The sequence below is a fragment of the Mirounga leonina genome, unplaced genomic scaffold (assembly GCF_011800145.1).
Source record: "Mirounga leonina isolate KUSES-001 unplaced genomic scaffold, KU_Mleo_1.0 Mir_488, whole genome shotgun sequence".
NCBI classification, from domain to species: Eukaryota; Metazoa; Chordata; class Mammalia; order Carnivora; family Phocidae; genus Mirounga; species Mirounga leonina.
The window spans coordinates 4,228,103-4,254,875 of NW_023270777.1; the positions used below are offsets into that span (position 1 = coordinate 4,228,103).

Genomic DNA, 26,773 nt, shown 5'->3' on the forward strand with positions numbered 1-26,773 from the left:
GGAATGAGATCTTGCCATTTGCAACGACGTGGATGGAACTGGAGGGTATTATGTTGAGCGAAATAATTCAAACAGAGAAAGACATGTATCATATGATCTCACTGATATGAGGAATTCTTAATTGCAGGAATCAAACTGAGTGTTGTTGGAGTGGGGGGTGGGGTGGGAGGGATGGGGTGACTGGGTGATAGACACTGGGGAGGGTATGTGCTCTGGTAAGCGCTGTGAATTGTGCAAGACTGTTGAATCTCAGATCTGTACCTCTGAAACAAATAATGCAATATATGTTAAGAAAAAAAAAGAAGAAGAAGAAGAGGGTAGCGGGAGGGGAAGAGTGAAGTGGGGGAAATCGGAGGGGTAGACGAACCATGAGAGACGATGGACTCTGAAAAACAAACTGAGGGTTCTAGAGGAGAGGGGGGGTGGGAGGATGGGTTAGCCTGGTGGTGGGTATTGAGGAGGGCACGCTCTGCATGGAGCACTGGGTGTTATGCACAAACAATGAATCATGGAACACTTCATCTAAAACTAATGATGTAATGTATGGGGATTAACATAAGAATTAAAAAAAAAAAAAAAAAAGATAACCCAGTCATGAAAAGGCAGATATTGTGGGATCCTACTTTAGGAGGGGCCTAGAATAGAATAAATTCAGAGAGACAAAATAAATAAATAAATAGAATGGCGATTGCCAAGGGCCGGGGGGAGATGGAGGGGAGGTGGGATGTGGTGTTAGTGTTTAATGGAGACAGAGTGAGTGTCTGTTAGCAAGATGACAAGGTCTGGAGGTAGATGGTGATGGTCGCACAACATTGTGAAGGCACTTGACGCCACAAATCTTGTAAACTTAAAAATGGTTAAAATGGTGTCATGTCTGTTTTAACACACACACACACACGTCCGGGACCCACAGAGATAGCTTAGATCAAGGGCCGCTGGCCAGTGTGACATAAGCCACATCATAGGATCCCCAGGGACGGAACCTCCGGAGATGTGAAGGACGCACCCAGAGAGAAGTCTCCCCAGCCTGCTGGTGAAGCCGATAAGTCTGGGGCAGCTCAGATGGCTCACTGTGGTCCATCTGGTGTTCAATCTTGGGGAAACTGAGGCAGCACAGCCAGCATCCTAATGTCAACCACGGGCTTGTCTGCTGAGGGGGGCGTGCACTCAGAGGGCCAATGGCAACATGCCTCCCCTGGACACATCAACTCCCACCTTTCTGGTCTTTTTCCTTCCACCCCCAGAGGCAGAGCTCATCTCTTCCTTCTCAAAGCCTGGGGTGGGCTGCTCGAGGGGCTCTACTTCCCCTCTCTGCTTGTCAGGTTCCGATCCGCTGCAGGGGGCGGCGGGGGACGCAACAATGAGCTCTCTTGAGCTCTCACTCTGGGCCAGATGCCGTCCTAAGTGCGTCACATGCCTTGTGCCAATGTAACTCACCCAACAAGCCAACGAGGAGGTTTCTAGTATCGTCCCCGTTTAATAGAGGAGTAAACACAGGCTCCCACCCACAAGAAGGTAAATGCAAAACTCCATCTGCACCCAGACAGCCAAGACCTTCACCTTGGGTCCTTCAGGTTTCATGGAATTAAAATACCCATGGAAGCTCTCACAGCCCATAGCTTTTTGGTTTTATGGCAGCAAAGAGGGGAGAGTTTTAAGGCTCTTCAGCCTTGGCACCACTCTGGGACACTGCACCACACTCATGAACAGATACAATCACAGACAATAACACACCCCTATGGGCAACACAGAGAGATTGTCCTCACGGTGCCCGGGATGGCCTCCAGCCAATGGCAAGAGACCTTTCTGGGCCTTTATGAACCAGGAGGCTAATCTGCTCTGACATGAGCTAAGCAGAACAAACCAGAGGCCCGCAAATGTTTTATCCTTTAGGATTCACCAACACGGATATCTCGGGGTGCGTAAAACTCATAAAGACATTCTCAGGGGTTTACGGTTTGGGGTGATCCCAGTGTCTCAAACCAGACGTCCCTTGAGTTTTGCTTTATGGATAGTCTTCTATCATTTGAGTTGGCTGCAAAAAAGCACAAATTGCTCTCCTTCTGGTCTCTGCAAATATGTAGGTTCCTACACCAGGTGTCACGTGGACAAACGAAGGACAGTAGGAAACCCGTGATCCAAACACAAAAAAGACCAACAATCATTTCCACGGAGTTCCATTTTCCCCGGAGTTTCACGGAGTCCGATGCAGCCAACCTTCTTGCTATTATTCATTGTCTCGGTTGAGTTGAAAACTGTCAACCAAAAGAGGTCACGTTCTACAACCAAAGGAGAACCATGAGTCAGGCTGTCTTATAATGATAATTAATAAGAAAGACAGGGTATGGCGACGACTCACTTTTTCTTTTTTTTTAAAGATTTTATTTATTTATTTGAGAGAGAGAGTGAGAGAGAGAAAGAGCACAAGAGCAGGGAGCGGGAGAGGGAGAAGCAGACTCTCTGCCGAGCAGGGAGCCCGATGCGGGACTCGATCCCGGGACTCCAGGATCATGACCTGAGCCGAAGGCAGTCGCTTAACCAACTGAGCCACCCAGGCGCCCGACGACTCACTTTTTCTAAATGCTTCAGAGTCGTGAAGGGAAAAATTATTCCCCAGACCATGCAATCTCGGCGGGGGCAAGGTCTCGAAGACACTCCCAATCCCCTCACAGGCAGCCCCTTGGCTATAGGATTAGTCAAGCAACGATGGTTACCAGCAACCTCTTCCCAAATGCTGTGGAAGATGCAGGCAAGTGTAACACCAAGGGACCTGGCTTCGACAATTTGGAAGATAAAGCACAGACACAAGGGAAAAAGCAGAAACAACTACACAAGGGAGTCTATCCTAAGTGCCAAGCGATAAGTCGGCAGACAGTAAGAGCTTTCAGAATCCAGAGAAGGGCAAGGTCATGTTCGGCTGGGGAGGTCAGAGAAGGCTTCTCAGAAGATACAGCATTTGCCCGACAGCAGGGATGAAAAGGAAGGGCTTGACCAGAATGGAGGGACCGTAAGTGACAAGTAGAATAGGTCTCAGTGACTGAGCAGATGTGGGAGAAGTGGGAGGAAGTAAAAGCCGATCCTGAAGGGGACGGGAGAAGCTGGACCCAGTACTCAGGGAGATCCGGCCACGGTAGAAGCCAGTTTGGGGATATACGGTAGAGTTCACGGCCTCCATACTCAAGGTCCAAGTGCTTGATCAGGGTCAGGGTGCAGCAGGGCTGCGTGTTGCCCTTGACCCATGGGGCTGGGGTATCTGCCCGGAGATGGGGGTGCAATCCTACAGGTGGACTCAGTTTATGAAGAAAGAATGGAGAGCTGAGCCCCAAGACGTGCTCTCACTTTCTCCGACCCTCCTTGGACCCAATCCCTCCCTCCCGTGAGCCCCCCAGGAGTGCCTGCAGCATACCTCGCACCCCTCTCCGAGACCCTCAAAGGCTTCCGTCCTTCTCCCCTCCGATGCAGCCCCATGCCTCACACTCGGGGGCTGGCTCCATGATGGGCAAGGAATGGATGCGAGTTCTGGGAATGAGTCACAGAAAGCAAAGAAGGACGGGATCGTAAGGATAGGTAGCGCTGTCCACGAGCGAGACGGAAAAAGATGCTCACTGATGATGGAGGGGATGCTCCCCCTGCCAAGCCCAGAAAGAGGAGCAGGGGAGTGAGGTGGGCATGGGAATCTGGTCCTGAGCATATGAGGAGTTGGGGAGCCTGAGGACACACGGGGACGGGAGGTAAGATACTGAGATAGTAGAGGGTGGAGAGAGAGGACAAGGCTGTGAGTAGGCAATGGCTGGCCTGGGCCCATTGGGCCTATGGATGGCTCCTACGAGGGGCTGGACAGCTACCTTCTTGCCCTCAGCATGGGGGGGGGGTCCGAGGCCCCCCATAAGGTTCCCATGTGTCCCTCTCCATAAAAGATTCCCAAGATCAAGTGGACATATCAGAAATAGCACCCGCCTTAACAGGCTCGGTTCCGGACCCAAGGAACGCCTCGGCTCAACATCTCCTAAACTCCAACCATTCACGTTCCCCTGTCCCAACTCTGCCATTCCTAGGCATCAGCCGTCCTATTATTTACCCGGAAATTTTTTTTTAACTCTCTTATAATGAGCTTGCATTTAGCCTGACCCTAAGCAGGAACAGCTATGAAACATGGATTTGGCGTGGCTGGTTGTCTTCCCTGTTACACACTTAAATAAACATAACTTAAAAACAGTCATCACAACACGGTCTACGAGGATCTTAACAACATCCTTAGTGGTAACCTTGGCCCACTTTAAGAAACACAGTTTCAGACTATGTGTAAAATTACCATAGAGCAGCTGTGAAATGGTCTAGGGAGGGTTTTTTTGTGAAACCTAGAAAACCAAGCTCGAATTCTCCACTGACCACATACCCCCCACTGCAGGGGCGAGGTTGCCAGTGTGTGCCCGAGTCACCGCTGGGAGGCCCAGGAGGGGAGTCAAGGGAGAAACAGAGGACCTTCCCACGGTGAGGGCCATGGGAGAGCCTTGGCTACGAGGTATGTGCATCGCCAACCCTACAAGTAGGCAACTGTGAAGGGGATTCAACCTTCCCCCGCGAGCACATGGTGCCAAGACCAATGACACACGATTCATTTTGCGTCCGACAGTTCATGCAACGTCTACACAGGTGTTGCCTTGTTGGGAGAAGGAGGAAAGAGAAGGGCATGGGAAGGCGGGGAAAGGGTGAGGAAGCACCATGCTAAGGGCTCAAGGCAAGAGCACTTCTCAGAAGACAATGTCAGGAAACTGCTAGAAAGCAAGAAGTCCTCTTTGAAAGAGGAACAGAAAATTGTCACGGAAAAAGACAGCCAAAATAAGGATGACACAAAGAAAAAAAACAAATGAGGTAAGAATTATACCAAAACTGCTCACTTAAATCCACATTAGTGGTTGCGGGTAAATAAAGACTTTTTTAAAAGTTAAATTAATAAAATGCAGGCTACACTTCAAAGGATCTCCCCAAACTGCAAAGGTTAAAAAAAAGGGGGGGGGGGCAAGGAAATGAAAAAGTAATGCATGTTTAATTAGAAAAGACTGGACCGGGGCACCTGGGTGGCTCAGTCGTTAAGCGTCTGCCTTCGGCTCAGGTCATGATCCCAGGGTCCTGGGATCGAGTCCCGCATCGGGCTCCCTGCTCTGCGGGAAGCCTGCTTCTCCCTCTCCCACTCCCCCTGCTTGTGTTCCCTCTCTCGCTGTGTCTGTCTCTGTCAAATAAATAAATAAAATCTTAAAAAAAAAAAAAAAACTGGACCACGTAGACGAAAATCAATAATCGACTGCAAAAATAACAAAAGAGAATTTTCAGAATCATGCCCACCAAGAGGCAAAGAGAAAGGCTGCCTGGGAAATCTGTTTTTCCTCAGACTTTTCTTCTGCTCCTGCTACAAGCACTTCCCACAGGAACCAAAGCTCCATAAGGCCGGGACTCACCAAGGGGCTGGCGTCAGCCCTCTGAAAGTGCTGGAAAGTGCTGGAAGACACATCCCACCCAAGTCAAAGCTTTGTGAGGTGTGGTCATGGTCTCATTCATCACTGTGGGAGTTCACTAAGCATTTGCTGAAGGGTGGACCAAACTGAGCAGCAAGTATGAGTTTTTGTTCCAAACGTCTGAGATTTGTGCTCACTTTGGCAGCACATGTACTAAAATTGGAACGATACAGAGAAGATTAGCATGGTGCCGAATGTCTGAGACTCAAGACGTACACATCCAGCCAAGCTGTATTAATATTTCACACTGAAAGAGACAGAAAGGGCTCTCTAAGCATGCAGGTGAAGAAACCACCCATGTACTCTCCAGGCACTGAGACAGAGATGAGCATGAGGATGAGGACAATGGGGCATCGTCATATAAAAGCATTTCTTACGCGGTGTAGATCCCCAGCTCAGAAATCCAGCCAACAGACTGTCCGGCTCGGGGGCGAAGCCCAGTGACCGGTGTCTCCCTCGGCCCTCCTCCTCTGCTTTGCATGCATCCTGGAATCAGGCTACCCGTGTATCCTACAACATCCTTCAGGGCCAGGACAGAGGAAGCCTTCAGCCATGTGTGGGGAGCACTGTTCACCCATGCTGTCTTTTCTGCCCAAGCATGGGCTGACACCGGGGGAGCTACTGGACTTTTGGCAGACCAATATCCCTGATGAACATGGATGCAAAAAGTCTCACCAAAATACTAGCCAATAGGATCCAACAGTATATTAAAAGGATTATTCACCACGACCAAGTGGGATTTATCCCTGGGCTGCAAGGTTGGTTCAACATCCGCAAATCGGTGTGATACAATACATTAATAAAAAAAAGAACAAGACCCATATGATACTCTTAATAGACATGGAAAAAGCATTTGACAAAGTACAGCATCCTTTCTTGATCAAAACTCTTCAGAGTGTAGGCATAGAGGGTACAAACCTCAATATCATAAAAGCCATCTACGAAAAACCCACAGCGAATATCATTCTCAATGGGGGAAAACAGAGAGCTTTCCCCCTAAGGTCAGGAATGCGGCAGGGATGTCCACTCTGACCACTGCTATTCAACACAGTATTAGAAGTCCTAGGGCGCCTGGGTGGCTCAGTTGGTTAAGCAACTGCCTTTGGCTCAGGTCATGATCCTGGAGTCCTGGGATCGAGTCCCGCATCGGGCTCCCTGCTCAGCAGGGAGTCTGCTTCTCCCTCTGCCCTCTTCCCTCTCGTGCTCTCTGTCTCTCATTCTCTCTCTCTCTCTCAAATAATTAAATAAAATCTTTAAAAAAAAAAAAAAAAGAAGTCCTAGCCACAGCAATCAGACAACAAAAAGAAATAAAAGGCATCCGATTCGGCAAAGAAGAAGTCAAACTCTCCCTCTTTGCAGGTGATGTGATACCTTATGTAGAAAACCTAAAAGACTCCACCCCAAAACTGCTAGAACTCACAAAGGAATTCAGTAAAGTGTCAGGATGTAAAATCAATCCACAGAAATCAGTGGCATTCCTATACACCAACAAGAAGACAGAAAAAAGAGAAATTAAGGATTGGATCCATTTACAATTGCACCCAAAACCGTAAGATACCTAGGAATAAATCTAACCAAAGAGACAAAGGATCTGTACTCAGAAAACTATAGAATACTCATGAAAGAAACTGAGGAAGACACAAAGAAATGGAAAAACGCTCCATGCTCATGGATTGGAAGAAGAAATATTGTGAAGATGTCAATGCTGCCTAGAGCAATCTACACATTCAATGCAATCCCCATCAAAATACCATCCACTTTTTTCAAAGAAATGGAACAAATAATCCTAAAATTTGTATGGAACCAGAAAAGACCCCAAATAGCCAGAGGAATGTTGAAAAAGAAAAGCAAAGCCGGCGGCATCACAATTCCGGACTTCCAGCTCTATTACAAAGCTGTCATCATCAAGACAGTATGGTATTGGCATAAAAACAGACACAGAGATCAATGGAACAGAATAGAGAGCCCAGAAATGGACCCTCGACTCTATGGTCAACTAATCTTCGACAAAGCAGGAAAGAATGTCCAGTGGAAAAAAAGTCTATTAGCTACTGGACCCTTGGGGACACTGCGCTGGGAGCATCACTAGACAAAGTCTCTGTCACTCCTCCACCCAAGCCACCTGCGCTTGAATGAACCAAGCCTTCCCTCCTCCCCAGATCAGGAAAGACCAATCAGCCACCCAGCGACCAATGCTTTTGTTCACCAAAACCCCCTTTCCTATCGCCTTCTAAGAGCTGCTCCCGCTTTAAGAACCAGAGTCCACAGCACGGTGTTGAAGATGGAAAATGATGCGCCCCACACCCCTTCCCCCACCCCCGCCAATGAAACGCTGAGGGAACACAGGAAAATGTGAACGCGGGTCATCTTTGGATTCTGGGATTTCTCCGGCTGTTTTGTTTTCATTTTATCACATTTAAAATGTTTATTTATTTTTAATTGCACAAATCAAAATTTTTCTTTTTTTTTTTAAACGTGTTTATAAAATTACTTTTACAATCAGGAAAACACTGCCTTCCCCCAAAATCAGCATATCCAGTTCTAAAATATACCATATGATCCCAATTATGTAGACAAATATATACAGCCAAAAGAAAAGGGGGGGGGATGAAAAGAATGTGAAATATTTTTTTCTTATTTCTGTTTTTCTGTATTTTTCCATTTTCTATAACGAGCATATTAATTTTAATGCTTTTTTTGAGGAGAGAAGGGGCAGAGGGAGAAGGAGAGAGAGAATCTTAAGCCAGCTCCAAACGCAGTGCAGAGCCCGACGCGAGGCTTGAGCTCACAACCCCAAGATCATGACCTGAGCCAAAATCAAGATTCAGATGCTTAACTGACTGAGCCACCCAGGTGCCCCAATTTTAATGATTTTTTTAAAAAAAAAATTTACTTTATTCCATTATGAACTGATGTATGTATACAGCCCTATTTAAAATATTTACAGAGTATTTGCTAATAAAATCCCCCTTGATATCTCCCTTCCCAGTTGCCATCCCATAAAATGAAGGGTTCATCATACTTTCTTTCAAATGATAAGGAGACTTGGGGGGGGTTTATTTATAAGAAAATGAATTAAGATGAAATGGGCAACAGTAAGGAGCTTTCTGGTCCAGTGCAAGGTGGACACAAAAATTAGAGATGGAAGGGACCCCAGGGATCGTTTGATCCCATGCTACCATTTTACAGATTGGGAAAATGAACCCACAGACAGATGGGGACTGGATGCCAAGTCTCCCCCAGCCCAGCGCAGAGCCCCCTCCTTCTTGCTCTCCGGCCGCCCTAAATCTTGGTGCTGATGTTGCTGGCATGGCTAGAGGACTAGTTCTGGTCACACAGCCCGGCAAGAGCCAAAACCCCACGTAGGACGGCCCCCAAGCTGACCCCAACACTGCTCTGTGCAAGCCGACCTCCAATGAGTCCAGCTCTCTGCTCAACCATGAGCCACTTCCCATCCGTTTGTGGCCAGTAAGCCCCCCCCCCCCCTGTAGGGAGGGGGCCCAGAGAGGAAACATCTGTGCACACAAGGGGAGTGAAGGGGAGTGAATAAACGCACTTGATTTTCCCTTTGGCAAATCCTCTTCGGCCTCTTTTTCCACTCATTGAAATGCAAAGCCCCATTCCAATGAGGAGGTCTGCAAGATTCCAGAAACTTCTAGAAACCACAATCCCCACTCCGCAACAGGGATTCCCAAAACAAGGTGCGCATGGATGTGCTGGGGCTGTGGGAAAGGACAAATAGCAGACACAACCCCCAGAAACCAGCCACAGGCATCCACTGGCTTGCCCCCAACCCCAGCTTCTAACCTTCAGCCAGGCACAGAGGAAGTTCAAATATGCCTTCCGCGGCTTTCCAGCCGTGTAACCTCAGGCAAGTCACTTCAACCTCTTTTGAAACTCATCTTTTCTCTTTGCTGCATGCAAAAATGGAAATACCACCATCTCCTTCACAGAATTCTTGCAAAGATCTGAGGGCCAAAACCACAGGAGCAACTCCATACATGTTAAGCTTTCCCCATACCTTCCCATCCCTGTTAAGCCACCGAGTAACCCTTGGGGAAAGTCGTCAACAACTCAGGTCACGGTGCTGAGTCACTCCCATGGCACCGACTGGGTTTTCCCAACAGCCGGGGCTCATCTGTGCCGATGGACACCTTCTACCATTCCTGACACAGACCAGGCTCATCGAAGGCGTGCGAGGAACAGCAGGTGAAATGGGATTCTTATGCTCAGCGGACAAGATTAGGGTCTAGAGGCCCATTGGAAGGGAACAGTAAAATCCAGGGAGCCCAGCACCTGCCATGTCTGCAGGCGCCACTTTTACATCTCGTAGCCTAGTTGACCTTCATGAGAATGCTGGAGAGAACTATTCTTATTTTCCTTCCATAATCGAGTAAAAATGGGGGGTCGTCCCCAAGGTCTTAACGACTCACAAGACACAGAACCAGTCTGACCGTGGTGTCCTGGGTCCAAGAACAATGCAATTCCCCCCCTAATGCAGGCCACCCCCAAAACACCCGAGGCTCCTCTGCGGTGCCAAGAATCCTCTCTCCAAGGGCCAATACTCCAGGGAGACGTTACAGTGAGTGAGCCAAGACCGGCCAAGCCCCTAACTACCAGCTTCCCATGGTAGGAGGTGGTGGCTGACTGCAGCAGGAGGCCTCGTGGGCTAACTGGAGGGAAAGGAGCTGGAGGAGGGAAGTGAAGGACTAAGATAAACATCCCCACAGAACAGAGCCCTGACCAGCAGCCGGGGTGGAATGACACCCGAGAGAGATACTGACTGAGCCCCACAAACTAAGTCACTGTGAGCAGCTTTCTGTGCATGCTGGCAGCCCCCCGTCCATCCACACGAAGAAGCAGAGGCAGCATGGAGGTTTGGCCTGCATTCAAAGCTCCAGCTGGGATGGGGGCCCGCCTTGCTTTGTCTGGTGGGCCTGGCGCCTCGCTTCTCGCTCTCCCCTAGGAGATGCAGCCCCACCTTCCCTCCCACGTGAGCTGGTCCACTCCTACTTTCACAGCTGCTCGTCTGCGTGGCCTACGGTGAGTGGTCATCACTCCCCAAGAGCAAGCACAGCGTCCTACTCACATGTGTCCCCAGACACAGAAAACACACCCAGTGAACATATGTGGAATCAATGGAGATCTCCCCAAGTCTCTGAGTAGGATTTGTCAGTCCCCCCCCAGAAAGTGGGGGGGTCTTATCTTTCTGGAGTCACCTGGCCACCCATGTGAGGGGTACAGGAAGAGCAGGAGACAAAAAGGTAGAGGCAGGGGCGCCTGGATGGCTCAGTTGGTTAAGTGTCTGACTCTTGATCTCAGCTCAGGTCTTGATCTCAGGGTCATGAGTTCAAGCCCCGCATTGGGCTCCACAAAGGGCGTGGAGCCTACTTCCATACTGAAATCCTGTCAGGGGTCCCCAAATCACAAATGAACCAGACAGGCTTGGGGAAGGGTCATCAGTAGCTTGGCTGGGTCTCTGAAACAAGCCTCTCATAGGCCTAGGGCCCTCCAAGTAAATACATTCAGGAAAGACTCACTCTCTCTGTCACCTAAATTGTCCACAAACATAACTAAGTTTTTTAGCCAGAGAGAAAGTGGGTAGAGGCCAGAGGTGATCTTCTATGACAAAACCAGTCTGAGCGACCAATGCTTGATGTGAAATGTACACATGTGATTGGCTCTTACCCATACTTTTTAAAGAACTGGTATATTATTTTCACTCAAGGACTCCCAGCCCACGAATGCATAGCTACCTCTGATATGCTTGAGCAGCCAACCTGATCTCTCTGGACATCATTCAATCCACTGGCCTTGTCTGCTAGGGTCACACAACCCTTCTCCCATAAGAAGAGAGCCCAGTGACTATCTTTCTCTCTAGGACATTCAAAGGCACAGGGGTTTGCTCACTACGATTGCACCAGTGAGATCCACAGACAGAAGTGCTGAATAAGCTGATGGCTGGATAAAAAGGGATTCTTAGGATGTGCTGGGATCCCACAAACAGAAATACTCCTTCAGCCCTCGAAGCATGCATGGGACTCTGCCAGGAGTGATGTGAGGTGAAACCCTCAACTCCTTTTCTTTGGCCAGGGATCCCCGTCTTTCCTCCCCTCTTGGTCTTCAAAGGATGGAACATGACAGTAACAGGTGTAGGCCCTCTATCCATGCTCTGAGCCACAGATACTCAGAACATTCCATCCAAAGGCAACAGAGCACACATTCTTCTCAATTGCACATGGAACATATTCCAGGAGAGATTAAATGTTAGGCCACAAAACAAGTCTCAAAAAATTCAAGAAGACAGAAATCCTATCAAGCATCCTACCACATCCTACCACATCCGACCACAATGGTATGAAACGAAAAATCAATTACAAGGAGAAAACTGGAAAAACTACAAAAACATGAGGAAATGAAACAACATGCCTCTCCGTGACCAGTGGGTCATCAGAGAAATGAAGAAATCAAATAATGCCTAAAGACAAAAAAAAAAAAAAAAAAAAAAACCAGAAACACAATGTAACAAAACCCATGGGATGCAGCAAAAGCAGTTCTAAGAGGAAAATTCATAGCGATCCAGGCGTACCCGATCAACAAGAAAAATCGCAATCTAATGTTAGGCCTAAAGGAACTAGAAAAAGTGGAACAAATGAAGCCTAAAGTTAGCAGAAGGAAAGAAATAATAAAGAACAGAGCAGAACTAATGGATAGATCTAGAGGAGTATCATGCTAAGTGGAATAAGGCAGAAGGAGAAAGACAAAGACCACATGATTTCACTCGTATGTGCAATCACAGATACAGAAGACCCACTGATGTTGACCAGAGGGGAAGGGCGCTTGGCGGGGGTGGGCGCAAAATGGATAGAGGGCTGAGTTGTCCAGTGAGGGATAGACTTTTGGGGGTGATCACTTTGTAGCACAGACAGATGTTGAAATACAACGTTGCACACCAACACTTATGAATGTTATATACCAATTTTACCCCAACGTAAAAAAAGGAATGATGGCCACTGTTCCATTATTGGTCTCAGTGCTGGTGAACAGAAGAGATGGGTGGGGGCTACGGCAAACTGGAAAACCTACCCCTCGGCATCAGCGTGTTGTTGCCCTGCAGGATGCCAAAGCTTGGCGTCACCAAAGCTACTCTTTTTTTTTTTTTTGCAAGAGACGCTGGGTATCTTAATTTCTAATGTGAAATCTGATGATTTTTAGATGTTGGCAAACCGACTGAACAATTTTTAAAATGAAACCACGGGCGAAAACGACAACAAAACCTCCCACGGTCCTGAACTCGATTCTAACCGGTGGCCACGAGTGTGCAGCTCCTTGAGAAATTGCTAGGTATCTGCATAAGCAGTTGTTTCGAGAGAGGGCTCCCTGGTTTTTAAAGAATTGCATACCACCATCTTAGACTAAGAGTATGAATTAGTTACTGCCGACCCTATGCTAACCATCCCTCCGTGGAGACCTCTTACCGCCAACACCACCTGCTGGTGCAGCTGAACTCCAGTGTCCAGGGATTCTAAGGGCTGCAAATGTGTGGCCAACTTCCTCTCGCCCCAGAGCTAGGCACCCCGGCTTGGGTCTTCCCTTCCTCGGGGCAGTCGCTGCAAGAATCACAGTGTCCTTCTCAATCTGCCCACAGGGGGGCTCTCCTCCTGACCTCAGACCCTGGGAAGAAGGACTGCCACCTCCCCGTCCCCAGACCTCACACTTCCCAACTGCCCTGCCGTCCCCTCCACGATGCACACAGCACCACATCAGCGTCTCGAAATGATGCTTGCCCAGGGCTCCCCCCTGAGAAGCCCTCCTTTCTCCTTCCGGCTTTTCCCTGGAAAGGAGATCCACAGCCTTCTCTCTGCAGGAGAAAATTCTGGCTCATTCAGGGAACCCCCCAAAGCCAGCAGTTCACCCAACTCGGTTTTTCAAAGTCTGACCCACAGTGAAAAGCGCATTTTACTTCACGACCCAACGTACACACACACAAAGCACAGATTTCGTGTCGTGATGTGTAGCCTACGGCATGCAACGCATGCTGAGATTTTCCCATTTGACCTTTTAGGCTGATTAACACTGATCATATACACTGTGTGGCTCGAGACTCACGGTTCCAAGAAACCCTGCTTTACCTCGTCCCGATCTCCTTTTGTGAGGATCCCCTCCTTGACCTCCCTCTGCATCAGAAATTCCTATAAAGGTTTCCCTCGCTTCACTTCCCTGGACCCACCCAGGCAGAGATAAACGCTCCCGATTCTCCCAGCCTCCGAGGACTGCGTACCACTCACGGGCGCTTAGAGTCCTCGGGTCTTCTCTTTTTCGAAAACAGGGTCCAAGTCTCTGGATCCGGCGCACTTAAAATCTCTGTCGAATGCTTGATGTCAAAGAAGAGGAAGCCCTGAGTGAGACTTTCTAATCATGATAAAATCGCGCTGCATTTTGCTTCACACCACAAAACCCCATCTTTGGAGAACTCTGCTCCCAGCAGCATCCCCCTTCCCTGCCCCAGGGGGAGAAGGAGCTGAGTGGTTTCCAAACTGCTCTGTGTACAGATGCATCACATCCCCCTCAGGGCCCGAACACAGACCCCGACACGTCACGCGGGCCGTGACACTGACTTACCGCAAAGGAGGTGGGAAAGAAAAGAGATTCTGTGCACCCCGTGCTCAGGTGGGGAAACCGAGAGAATCTAACACAACTGTCGCACGGGAAGGGGCTGAATCCACACGAATCTGAGTTTCCGAGACTCCCACTTGCATGCACTTTCCAAAAGCCTTAAGTAGCTTCAGATGCTGTTACATAATCCTGCGTTTGCTATCTACCCCCCAACTTGTGCCTCCCTCTCTACAGCCCCCATAGCTCTGGTGTGTACACCCAGGGCCGCCCCGACCCGACAGAATGCGCCCCCACAAGGCACAGATGTCCCAGTCAGAAGATCCCCGTGGACCTGGTTGCTGTCCCACTCTGTCCCTGACCGGCCCTGTGACATCTGGCAGAACGCAGCACCTCTCTGGGCTTGTCCCTCACCTGGAGCCCGAAGGAGCGTACCCTGCTGATTCCCGAAAGCCCCTTCCAGGCTTTTCCTGAGTACTCTACCTGCACCATTTGGGACCCTGTGGCCTTGAGAAGGCGTGGCCACACTCAGGAATTAAGAAAAAAGCAAAACAGAAGAGGTGAAGATTCAGAAGAGCAAGCAAAACTCTCTTCCCATTGAGCTCACCACCTCAGATACCCTCCACCCCCTGCCCCAGTGGCTTGCGCTTTCCCAAGCCTTGGGGTCCCCATGCGACCCGGACTCAGTGAAGGAATGCCGAGGGCAGACAGGTGGGCGAACAGAAGCATCAGCCCGGGTCACTCCATCGCAGAGCCAAGCACCTGCCCACAGAGGCTCCCCAGGGCAGGTCCCCCCCCCCGCCCCCCGGCCGGCCGGCCCCCTGGCTCTTGCTGGGCTCCAGTGAGCTTCGAGCACCTGCCCGGGGCTCCGACTCACCTCAGCCCTGCAGTCCCTCCTCTTGCAAAGCTGACGCGTTGGTCATTTTCTGCCACCGTCTCCACATCCGCTGCTTTCCATGGCATCAGCTAATTCACTGTGCAAAGCAGCATTTATATATAGAAAGTTGCAGCCATGCAGGTTAGCATTAAAATAGAGACTTGGCGTTGCCGTAGCAACCAAACAAATGATATTCAAAATGAAAGAGAAGTATTCTGCAATCGGGAAAGCATGTCCACAGCCTTCCAGGGCAGTTCGCCCAGTCCCCGCGAGGGTGGGAGGGACGGCCTCCGGAGAAAGGGCCTTCCCCTCGGTGAACCTCCCTCCTTCCCATTAAGTCACGGGCTCTGGTTGCAGCTATGACCACAGCCCCCCCGCATGAGCCCCTTCCTAAAGGCAACTCCCGCGTGGAGCGGCCCCAAGGCCAAGGCAACTCCGAGGGAGTATGCTGATCTTGACCAGGTACCTCAATTTGCAAAAGCCCTTATGCTATCACCGAGGATGCTTCTGGAAACAAAGGTGGCTCCTGCCAAGGCCCGCCACGGGCATGGAGTCAAGAGACAGTAAGTACATTTGGTCGGCTGCTTTGCCTGAGCCTCTCAGCCTAAAAATAAGAGGTGGGGGGCGGGGGGCTAAGGGATGGAGAAGCAGCCTAGTGCCTTCCACCTCTGTGATGCTACGATGTGTGTCTTTCCTTCTGGGTCATCTCTTTGTTCTGCTTTCTCCTTGTTTCCCTAGTCCCTGGGCATGCGCCTTACTCGGCCACGCGGGCCCTGGATGTTGCTTGAGCTCCATTCACACTCAGAAGCTCCAGCTCCAGCTTCCTAGCTTCTGATCAACACAGCCACCACCCAGAACGTTCCCAGCCTTCAAGGCAAAAGGTCTGGGTCCAAGGAGCCACCAAGAGGCTGGGGGGCCTTGGACAACTCCGAGCCTTTCTGCGATTCATTCACACATTTTAAAATCAACCCTGATCTAGAAGGACGAAACTTAATAAAAAGAATGCCAACCCCAAGCGTCGGTGAGGGCGCAGAGCCCCTGGAAATCCTGTACACTGCTGTGGGAATGCAAAACGGAGCAGCCCGTCTGGAGAGCAGCCTGGTGGTTTCCTAGAAAGTGGACATATACACTCACCATACGAGCCAACCATCCCTCTCCCAGGTATGTACCCAAGAGAACGGGAAAAAAATGTCCACACAGGGCGCCTGGGTGGCTCAGTTGGTTAAGCGACTGCCTTCGGCTCAGGTCATGATCCCAGGGTCCTGGGGATCAAGTCCCTCATTGGGCTCCCTGCTCAGCGCGGAGTCTGCTTCCCCGTCTTCCTCTGCCCTCCCTCCCCAACCCGTGCTCTCTCTCTCTCAAATAAATAAATAAAATCTTAAAAAAAAAAAAGAAAAAAACTATTTTTCACCTTGGAGGAAAAAAAAAATCAGAGGATGGCACAGTCTCGTCGTAGCGGTGTTTGGATCAAACACGGGGTCCCCATGCATAAACTGTAGAGTTCTGAGAACTGTTTGTTATCAGTACCATTTTTCATTACAAAGACCCTCTTCTTGTCCTAGGCCCATGGTTCTCAACCTCGGACCAGCTGCCTCAGCCACACTGGGGAATTTTTTAGAAAGTACAAACCCTTGGGTCTCATCCTAGCCCTCCTGAACCAGAAACTCTGGGGTTAGGGTCCCACGGTCTGTTTTAACAAGGCCTCCTGGGCAGTGACTGTGACGCACTCTGAAATTTGGGAACCACCGGCCTCCATCTATGGGTTGGATCCAGCTAGGCCAGCCCATCACGGAATGGATCCATCCCTCCCTTCTGACCCAGCCCAGCTCCCGGGCCAGGACCGGAACCCACCTCGCCAGCCAGTCCGCTTCCCGCGCACCTCAAATCAAAGGGCACCTCGTGCTTGTCCCAATGAACCCTGGACAAGCACGACCCCCTACTTACCCCAGAACAACAACTTCAAAGCCACCTGGCTTGGTTTCTGGTTCCCAAGGCACACAGATGACAGATCACAGAGAAGAAATCAGAATCACATGAATGTCACATTCAGCAAAATAAACAGAATCACAGCATCAGGGCTGGGTCCAGGGGGCTGCGTATTTGGCCCAGAGCCCGGGCTTGGTGGCCCCCAGCGTGGGCTGGGCTCCCCGCCCACGACTCCTACAAATGGTAGGACGCCCAGCATGCTGGCCCTCCAAGCCGAGGCCTCCGCGAGCGACGCTGCTTTGGCTCACGTTTCAGTGTTTTATGGAGTTTTTATATTCTCTTTTATGGTGTAGCTGAAGACAGCTCAGCTTCTACTCGAGTCCTGTCCAAATATACACAAGCACCAACAGGAACACTACGCTGTTAAAGGACAGACTGACAGCTCCAGGAGCCCCGGGGAGGGGCTGTGGCAGCCGCCCCCCTTTATACCACTGGTTCCTCCCAGAGCCAACCCTGCTGGGCTGGGCAGACTCACTCCCAGCCTCATTCCCATCGCCCGACACAGAAACCCATTCCTCTCACGGCTTCTGGGGAAAACAATATGGCGCTCCACAGAGCCCATGTTTCGGAACCAGAGGCGATTCCAGAGACATTTCCTAGTGGCCACCATGGGGGTGGGAGCGGTGGGCAATGGGTCAGTCCCCTCCTGCTGCTGGAACAAGTAACCAAACACTTGGTGGCTTGACGCAACACAAATGTATTACCTTAAGAGTTCTAGGGCTCAGTAGTGGGTCTCAGTGGGCTAAAACCAAGGTGGTGGCAGAACCTGTGCTCCTTGTGAAGGCACCAGGGAAGAATCCGTTCCCTTGTCTTCGTCACCTCCTGGAGGCGGCCTGCACTCCTTCGTGGCCGGCCCCCTTCCTCCACCTTCAAAGCCAGCAATGGTCTGTCCAGACCTCTCCACGCGGACCCTTCTGGTTATACTGGGCCCATACGGATAATGCAGGATAATTTCCCCATCTCACAGTCATCTGATCTGCAGCATCGACTCTCTTGCCATGTCACCGCACATACTCATGGGTTGCAGGGACCAAGACAGGGATATCTTGGATGTGTGTGTATGGGGCTGGGGATTGGGGCGGTCATGATTATGCCCACCACAGGGAGCTCCCAGCGTCTGATAAGCAGGGGGCAGGGATGCCACTAAACTCCGATGATGCCAACCACCACTCAAGGACAAGGGGCCAATGGTAGCAGTTGTTAGTGAGACAATGTCTCAGCCCCCTCACTCCATCTCCACCTTCTGGGACCTCTGGGGTCAGCTTCTCTGTGTCCTGGGGCGGGGGTGGGGGGGGGTGCTGTGAGTCTGGTGGTCACACTTGGGATCCTTGTGGCAGAGGCCGGGGCACAAGGAAAACCTCAGTGGCATGCGTTAGCATTTCCAACCATGCCATGGCTAAGCCGGGGGCCTAGAAACCACAGGGGTTCCAAAGGAAGGTCCTGCCAGTCTCAGGAACCACAGCCAGACGTGACCATTCTGTTATTTGGAAAAGGGGGGGTCTTCGCAGATGCAGTTAAGGATTCTGAAATGACGAGGATGTCCTGGATTATCCAAGCGGGCCCTAAATGCAATCCCAAGTGTCCTTTATTTATTTATTTATTTATTTATTTGCCAGAGAGAGAGAGAGAGAACAAGAGCACAAGCCGGGGGTGCCCAGCAGGGAGAGGGAGAAGCAGGTTCCCCGCTGAGCAGGGAGCCCGATGCGGGGCTCGACCCCAGGACCCTTAGATCATGATTTGAGCCGAAGGCAGACGCTTCACCGACTGAGCCCCCCAGGCGACCCAATCCCAAGTGTCCCTATAAGAGCGAGGCCAAGGGAGAGTTTATTACAGAGAAGAGAAGGAATCTGGTCAGCCAAAGGTTGTCAGGGAGACCCGGCCCTAGGCCACCCCAAAGAGAATGGAGCGGCAGGCAGATGGTCCCCCCTGCTCTGACCGCCACCGGAGTCAAGCCCCGTGGAAACGCTGTGTCAGGACACGTGCACAACGCAGGGCCGGCTGCTCTAGGGAAACACGGTGACCAAAACCACACTCGGAAGCTTTCCGTTGAGGTTTGCAGACCTGGATCACGGAACACTGCAGCGAAAGGACTGCCCCAAAGCCCAGACATTCCCCTAACACTGGCGGCCCCCAAGACGGTCGGTCTCTCCGGTGGTAGACAAAATGACGTTCTCAGAGGCTGATTTCTAGACAGATGCATATTCATTAAGGTCGGTTAGGAAACACCAGGTAACGAGGACATAAAGGGCACAGCTCCCTCCTCCCCAAGAGTCACAATCCCAGACGCCAGCCCGGATCAGCTGCCCCTTCTGCTCCCAGCCTGGCTCCTTGCTCCGTCCTCATTCCCAGTCTCTGCCTTCCACAGGCTGCACCCAGCTGGCCAGGCTTCGGGCCTGATCCCAGAGAGAGAGAATACCAGCAAAAAGGCCATCCCTCCAGCCTGATTCCAAAATCAAGAGGCTGCTGGGGGGAGAGGGGCAGAGACTCCCTCGTGGGAAGTGGGAGAAGAACGTACAAGACGTGCCATTTCTATAACATGGGGACTAGACTCGGGATTCCCATTTCCCCATCCCTCCCCGACACCTCGCCACCCTCAAGTCCGACCCAACCACAGAGTCACTCAGCCAGTCAGGGGGTCCCCGCGGGGGCCATCGGTGCGGTGTTCCCAGGCAGCAAGCCAGCAGGCACCGAAGAACAGACCACAGAATCACACAGGTGTGCACGGGGTAGCGTTGTTCTTACAGAGCGCGGGGCCAAGAACAAGAACAGAAAACCTGCAGACGCAGGGTGTGGGAAGCACGCGTACTCGGCCACGTGTATAGTCAAGGGACAGACAGGTGGAGCCCAGCCCCTCAGAGTACGTGTCGGAGACCAGGGGCCTACCTATAAAAACCCGGAAATTTCCCATGAAAAAAATTAAGATTTCCATTGTGTCCCAAAAATCTAGAAGGACCTACTGAAGTTGCATCTGATAGGATCACGAGAACCGTGGCCGCCTTCTCCGCCATCCTCTGGGGCGGTGGCTTTCAACCGTGGCTGCCCGTGAGAATCCTCTGGAAGCTTTACAATCGCCCTGATGCCCAGAAGTCCCGCGACCCCTTCAACAGCTCCCTAGCGGAGAGACCTGGAGATGGCTGTCTTTCAAGCTTGCTGGGGGTGATTCTAACGTGCAGCTGACTTAACAGGGCTGCATCCGCAGGTGCCTGCGGCAGACAGCTTATTCAGCTGAGGTGCAGAGAAAAGGGAAGGCTGGGGCCCCATACACCAAAGCTGGCATGCGGACCCCCACCGGAGGCCCCCTGCTTTACCCATAGTCCACATCACAGCAGCCAAGCCAGGGGTGATGAGCCCCATCCCTTCGGGCTGCAACACCTCTGCCCGTCCTAGGAAAAGCAAAAGGACAAAGCTCGCCAAGGTCCAAGACAGCGCACGGGCAGGCTTCCCCTGCCCAGGGGCTCGGGACAGACCTGAAGGCATCCCAGTTTCATATTATCCCACTGTATCAGAGATTCCTCTGGCTTAAAAATATACTTTCTGTAAAACCCAGGAGCCTCAGTCAGTGAAGCATCTGCTTTCAGCTCAGGCCACGATCCCAGGACCTTGGGATCGAGTCCCACATCAGGCTCCCTGCTCAGCGGGGAGTCTGCTTCTCTCTCTCCCTCTGCTGCTCCCCCTGCTTGTGCTCTCTGGCTCTCTCTATCTCTCTCTCAAATAAATAAATAAAATCGTAAAAAAAAAAAAAAAACCCTGAAGCAAGACCACACCCATAGAAACCCCAGGTTCCGTCACTTACTGTTGGAAGATCGTTCTGTCCACAAGCCTCCCAGACTCCGATGCACGGGAGTCGATATGCAGAGAACAGACAGCTTGTCTGCACCCCTTCTGAGATGTGATGGGGACAGTGGGGAAAGAGACCTGAGCCTGGCCTGGCGCCCGTGGTCTATCTGACCCCAGGATCAATGCATTAGTGGCTTAGATGCAATTTGGGGCACTGCCCACTGGTTTGGTGCCATTTCCCTAAACACAGGGAGACTGAAAAGGAAGGAAAAAAGTGGGTGTTGGCACATCAATGTCTCCAGCCCGTGTGGGGATTCTGAGAGTCGGGAGTGAGACTGCCTGTCTTGCCCAAGGCAGCCAGCTCAACAGGAACCCAAGAGGAGGCCCTCCCTACCTGGGGACAAGAGTGACAGCAAGGAGCAGCCTCGCAGGAATGAGGCAAGGAAATGGGATTTTGATTGCACAGATAAAGCGTGCGGGGGTGGGAGAACGGTGACAAGTGACATGTGAATCACGGAGACAAGAGCTTCCCAGGATGCGACGTGTCTGAACAAGCCATGTGGCTCAGCCTGAGAAACCGGAAAATGAGCACGAGCGTGCTCACCGTGCAGGGAGCTCGGCAAACTCCTTACGCCCTGAGCCCCGGGCCCAGCTGGAGTCGGGCCCCGTCCCCCACGCACAGGTGGAGGCCCAGGGGCACCCCTCCCCGGCCAGCGTGGGCTTGGAGTGTTCTCTTCCAAACAGCCCCGGAAGTTAGAGCAGTTTCCATTTGAGCCTATGCTCCGAGCACTGGGCCACCGTGTTGTCCCCAAGCATCCAGGGAAAGCCTTGGCGTGGGTACCAGCCTGAAGCCTTGCTCCAAAGCACGGTCCATGGAGCTTGTCAGAAATGCAGCGTCCCGGCCCCTCCCCAGACCTCCTGCATCAGAATGTGCACCCTAACAAGTGCTCTCCCGGGGAACCGGGAGTGTGTTAATGCTTGAGAAGCACTGTTTGCAGCCTACAGGTCACCCTCGTCTGGACCAAGCATGTAACAGCCCCACAGCCGAGGAATTTATTGCTGCTTTCAGTCTAGACAGCTCACACTGACTTTTCTCCCCCCCCCCCCCCCCCCCCCCCCCCCCCCCAATCAAATCCAAGGCTGCAGTGCCTTCCTCAGTCCCTAACGCCTGGATCAAGCAAGGCAAGGGCAGATTAAGATGTCTCCCTGGGGCCACAGAAGCTGCTAGAGTAGCTCTATTTGCAAGCTCTACCTCCGCGTGTTCACGTATTTATTTGTTGGTCGTGCTCATCCAAACGTTTACTGGACACCTACTGTCTATCAGGCACTGAGAATCCATAGATGAGTGACCCAGCCTGGTCCTGGGAAAAGTCTGCCTCCCGAGAGAGAGAGAGAGAGAGAGAGAGAGAGAGAGAGAGCAGGAAGGCATCACACGCTTTCTCTTTACCAGACTTTTCTCTTTGCTCTTTCTGCTTCCTTCTGTCTGGCTTTCTATCAGGTTGATTGCATTCTCTTTAAGCTCCCTCCCGCCCCTGCAAACTTGGCATTTATAGTCTATTTATACTACTTAGGTGACTTAGGTGGTTGCACTGACATTTTTAACATGTATTCCCGACTCCAAGCATAAAGACAATCAATAGCTCTCTTTTCCTCCTGAATAATACAAAACCCTGGGACGCGTTCACTTTGATATCCCCCCTCCCACTTCCCAGGTGCTGGTAGCATGAAGCGCTGAAGATGTTATCTTCCCACAAGTCTTGGAGCTGACTGGTCATTTGCTATCTCCTGCCACTGATTGTTTTCCAGAAAAATGACAAATTCCAAACTGACTCAAGAGGAAATAGAAACCCTGAATAGATCTATAACCTTCAAAGGAACTGATCCAGCGGTCTAAAATCTACCTTAAAAAGCTACAGCAGGTCTATGTGGTTCTACCGGTAAGTTTTTGCAACCCTTGAAAGAAAAGACAACATTTCTCTTCTATGCTCTTCCAAAAAAATACGGAGAGAAAAACACTCAGTTCCTTTTATACTACTGCGTACCGACCTTCAAAGAAAAATAATGTAAGAATTAATTAAAAACCTACCTCCTAACCTCACAGGGCATAACTGTAAAAATCCTCAATAAACATTACTAAATCCTGAGAAAGGAAGAATATTAAAACATCGGAAGACTCATTAGTTAAACTCACCACATTGAAAGATTATAAGAAAAAAAGTGTGATCATCTAGATGCAGAAAAATTTCTGCATCTCACCACTAAAACTCCTTACAAACTAGGACCGGAAAGGAAATTTTCTGTCTAATAAATTTTAACTATCCAAAATTAGAATAAATCTCATGCTTAATCTTACACACTGGGAGCTTTTCCCTTAAAGTCAGGAGCAAGACAAGGCTACTTACCACCGCTGCTTCTTTTCGACACCTTACTGAAGATCCCATAACACAGTAAGGCAATAAAAAGAGAGAAAAAAATGTAAGGGTTGCCAAGTAAGAAACTACTGACACCCTCATACCATTTCATTGTCTACCACGAAAGTCTAAGAAATTCTAAAAACTCTCTGAACTAATAAGACCACTGAAATTCTATTCATAAAAACAAACAGTATTCTTAAATACTAGCAACGATCACAAAATACAAAACATATGGTTAACATGGCGGACAAAAACAGGCAGTTTATCCCCCACGGTTTCCTGAAATCCCACTAAAAATGGGAAAAAAGAAAAGGGACAAAGCCACCGAGAGAAAAAAAAGGAAGTAAGAGTTGATCATCAGTGACACACAGCTACAACATTTTGGACAATGGAATACAAGCAGATAAACGGTCATGACTTAGCCTAGAGGAGAAAACCGAAAACTTTATTCCCTTGGGAGGGAGGCATCAACAAGAAACAAACCAATTTATAATGCAGAACCTCAGAAAGGCCCAGGAAGACTCACGGGCACAAGGTATCAATGAGGTGGAAGTATTAAAAGGAGGTAGAGGGACAGAGCTCCCTAGATCCCTCCCCACGCTTGGTCGCCAGTGACTCCCCAGACTGCCCAGGGCAGGAAATGTCAAGATTCTCAAGGGAAATGAGCTCAGAGCTCCCAGACTTGGGGACACCTACAGGACAGGGTGACAAGTCATTCTGAAAATAGGGCAAGTTAAGCAAGTGTTTACATACTGTGGGTTGAAGATCAGACCCACTTCTCTTCCAGCAAGCTACTGGAGGAGACCAAGGGAGAAAACCCAGAAAGAGGAAAACGGAGACCCCGAAAGCAGAAGAGAAGCAAAGAGAAGTAATGGGATGATGTTGAAGGAACAGCCCAGAATTTAATAAAAAAGAAATACATAAATAAACGGCAGGGGACATCGACCTGAAGAGCCACAGACCAAAACCAGAGCAAACAGACTCATCACCTATCCCTGGTGACCAGGCAGACCTACTAGATTTCCTCCAATGGTGCTGACAGTATTCGGGGAACTTTACAGGTCTGGTGAAGAATCTGGGGGAAGAACTGGTCCAAGAGACCGAGAACACCAAGCCAATAAAAAGATGATTGTTTTTTATTTTATTTATTTGAATGTCTTTGATTAACTAGACTAAATAAAAAAGTGTCCCATCAAAGCAGACACCGAGAAGGAGTTCAGCTCTAATTAATCTCTGCAGGCATACTAATGTAAACAGCAGACTCTGATATAACCAAACATCGTGGTATCACCATTTGGGGGTAAGGAAAAAGGTAACGTGTGCACATGGGGACAGGGGGTGGGGTAGAGTGGCGGTAGAAGGGCCAGGTCTAATCTCCTATAAGAAGAAGTACAAAAGGCAATGTGTACTATTGGGAGTTGGGGAGTGGACAGGGAGTTGGGGAGGAGATGAGAAATAACAGTATGGGGTGCCTGGCTGGCTCAGTCCATATCATATGGGACTCCTGATCGCAGGGTCATCAGTGCAAATGTGTCCCTACCTTAGAGCAAGTGGGAGAAAGAAATGACAGATAGATCAAAGATCTCAACGTCAAACACAAAACTTTAAAATTTGCAGAAAACAGTTTAGACCACTTGAGGACTTCGGCACATGAAACGTTTTTCTTAAATAAGACCTAAAAAGCACAAGGCATGGAAGTCATAGTTTCGCCACATCTTAGAAAATCACACATACGCTCACCCCGTGATCCAGCAACTTCACGCCTAGGTATTCACGCAGGAGGGATGAAAACCATCTGAAACACTCGTACAAAAATGTTCACGGCAGAATTATCCATAACCGCTCAACGCTGGAAATGCCCCAACTGCCCATCAGTTGACAAATGGAGAAGCAAATTATGGCATATTCGACTAATGGAATTCTACCAGGCAATCAAAAGGAACGAACCATTGATACGACAATACGGGTAAATCTCAAGATATTACCCTCTGCAGAAGAGGCCAGATTCCAGGGCGCCTGGGTGGCTCAGTTGGTTAAGCGACTGCCTTCGGCTCAGGTCATGATCCTGGAGTCCCGGGATCGAGTCCCGGGATCGAGTCCTGCGACGGGCTCCCTGCTCAGCGGGGAGTCTGCTTCTCTCTCTGACCCTGCCCCCTCTCATGCTCTCTATCTCATTCTCTCTCTCAAATAAATAAATAAAATCTTAAAAAAAAAAAAAAAAAGAAGAGGCCAGATTCCAGAACACATGATCCGCTTGTAGGAAATCCTGGAATAGGGCAAAACTGATCTACAGGATAGAAATCCGAGGTGACCTGAGGAGATGAGGGAGGACAGGAGAGAAACTGATTGCAAATGGGCAAGGGAGAACATTCTGGAAACATGCCCTATGCTTTGATGAGAGTAGTGGTTATGTGGGTGTTTACATTGGTCAAGTCACTGACCTGCACACATGAAACAAACGAATTTTACTTTACAGCAAATTATAGCTCAGGAAAATGAATTTTAAAAGATGCGGGGAGGAGGGGGTGGCGTGCCTGGGTGGCTCAGTTGGTTGAGGTCCGACTCTTGGTTTCAGCTCAGGTCGTGATCTCACGGTTGTGAGATCGAGCCCCACATCAGGCTCTGCGCTGACCGTGCAGCCTGCTTGGGATTCTCTCTCTCCCTCTGTCCCTCCTCCTACTCATGCTCTCTCTTCTCTCTCTCTCTTAAATAAATAAATAAATCTTTTAAAATATATATATATATGCATGGGGGGCACCTGGCTGGCTTAGTCGGTAGAGCATGTGACTCCTGATCTCAGGGTCATGAGTTCAAGCCCTATGCTGGATGTGGAGCCTATTTAAAGATAAATAATAAAAAAGAAATACATAAATAAATGGCAGATATATTTGTTACAATCTCTGTCATTTTCTGTGGACAAATTCTACTAAAAGGGCGCCTGGGTGGCTCAGTTGGTTGAGCGACTGCCTTCGGCTCAGGTCATGATCCTGGAGTCCCGGGATCGAGTCCCTCATCGGGCTCCCTGCTCGGCAGGGAGTCTGCTTCTCCCTCTGACCCTCCCCCCTCTCATGTGCTCTCTCTCATTCTCTCTCTTTCAAATAAATAAATAAAATCTTTAATAAAAAAAAAATTCTACTAAAAATTAAGTGGATTTTAGAAAACATCGGTTATTAATTACACAGACTAGGGAGCAGGAGGTTTTAGGGGGAGAATGGAAGAGACTAAGAAGCCTAATTATGCTCATTCATATTTCCTTCCTGTGGAAAGAGATGCCAACAGTTATGAGAGCAGTCCTAGGAGAAACCACAGGGTCGGGGCGCCTGGCTGGCTCAGTCAGTTGAGCATCCGACTCTTGGTTTCGGCTCAGGCCGTGATGTTGGGGTCGTGAGATCGAGCCCCGCATTGGGCCCTGTGCTCAGCGGGGAATCTGCTTGAGATTCTCTCTCCCTCTGCCTCCAGCTTGTGCTCTCTCTTTCTCTCTAAAAATAAATCTTAAAAAAAGAGAAAGAGAGAGAGAGGGAGGAAGGAAGGAAGGAGAGAAGGAAGGAAGGAAGGAAGGAAGGAAGGAAGGAAGGAAGGAAGGAAGGAAGGAA

The 26,773-nt window shown here is 50.0% G+C and overlaps 1 protein-coding gene and 1 non-coding gene across 7 annotated transcripts in view; one reads left to right on the plus strand and one right to left on the minus strand.

Moving 5' to 3' along the window:
* The window catches only part of GAS7 (growth arrest specific 7), a 211,089-nt gene that overhangs the window by 109,255 nt on the left and 75,061 nt on the right, over positions 1-26,773 (minus strand). Inside the window, exon 1 of one of the 6 annotated variants that reach the window (XM_034989601.1) lies at positions 15,004-15,296. The exons of 3 other annotated variants lie outside the window; for them this stretch is intronic. In XM_034989601.1, coding sequence (XP_034845492.1) covers positions 15,004-15,089 — 86 coding nt within the window. In that variant the 5' untranslated portion in view covers positions 15,090-15,296. Of the gene's footprint in view, positions 1-15,003; positions 15,297-26,773 lie in introns of those variants that run through there. 2 more of the 6 variants (XM_034989603.1, XM_034989602.1) reach the window with 2 other exon arrangements.
* LOC118000203 lies at positions 5,643-5,746 on the plus strand. Its single transcript, XR_004676409.1, has one exon. It is a non-coding gene; the product is annotated as a U6 spliceosomal RNA (small nuclear RNA).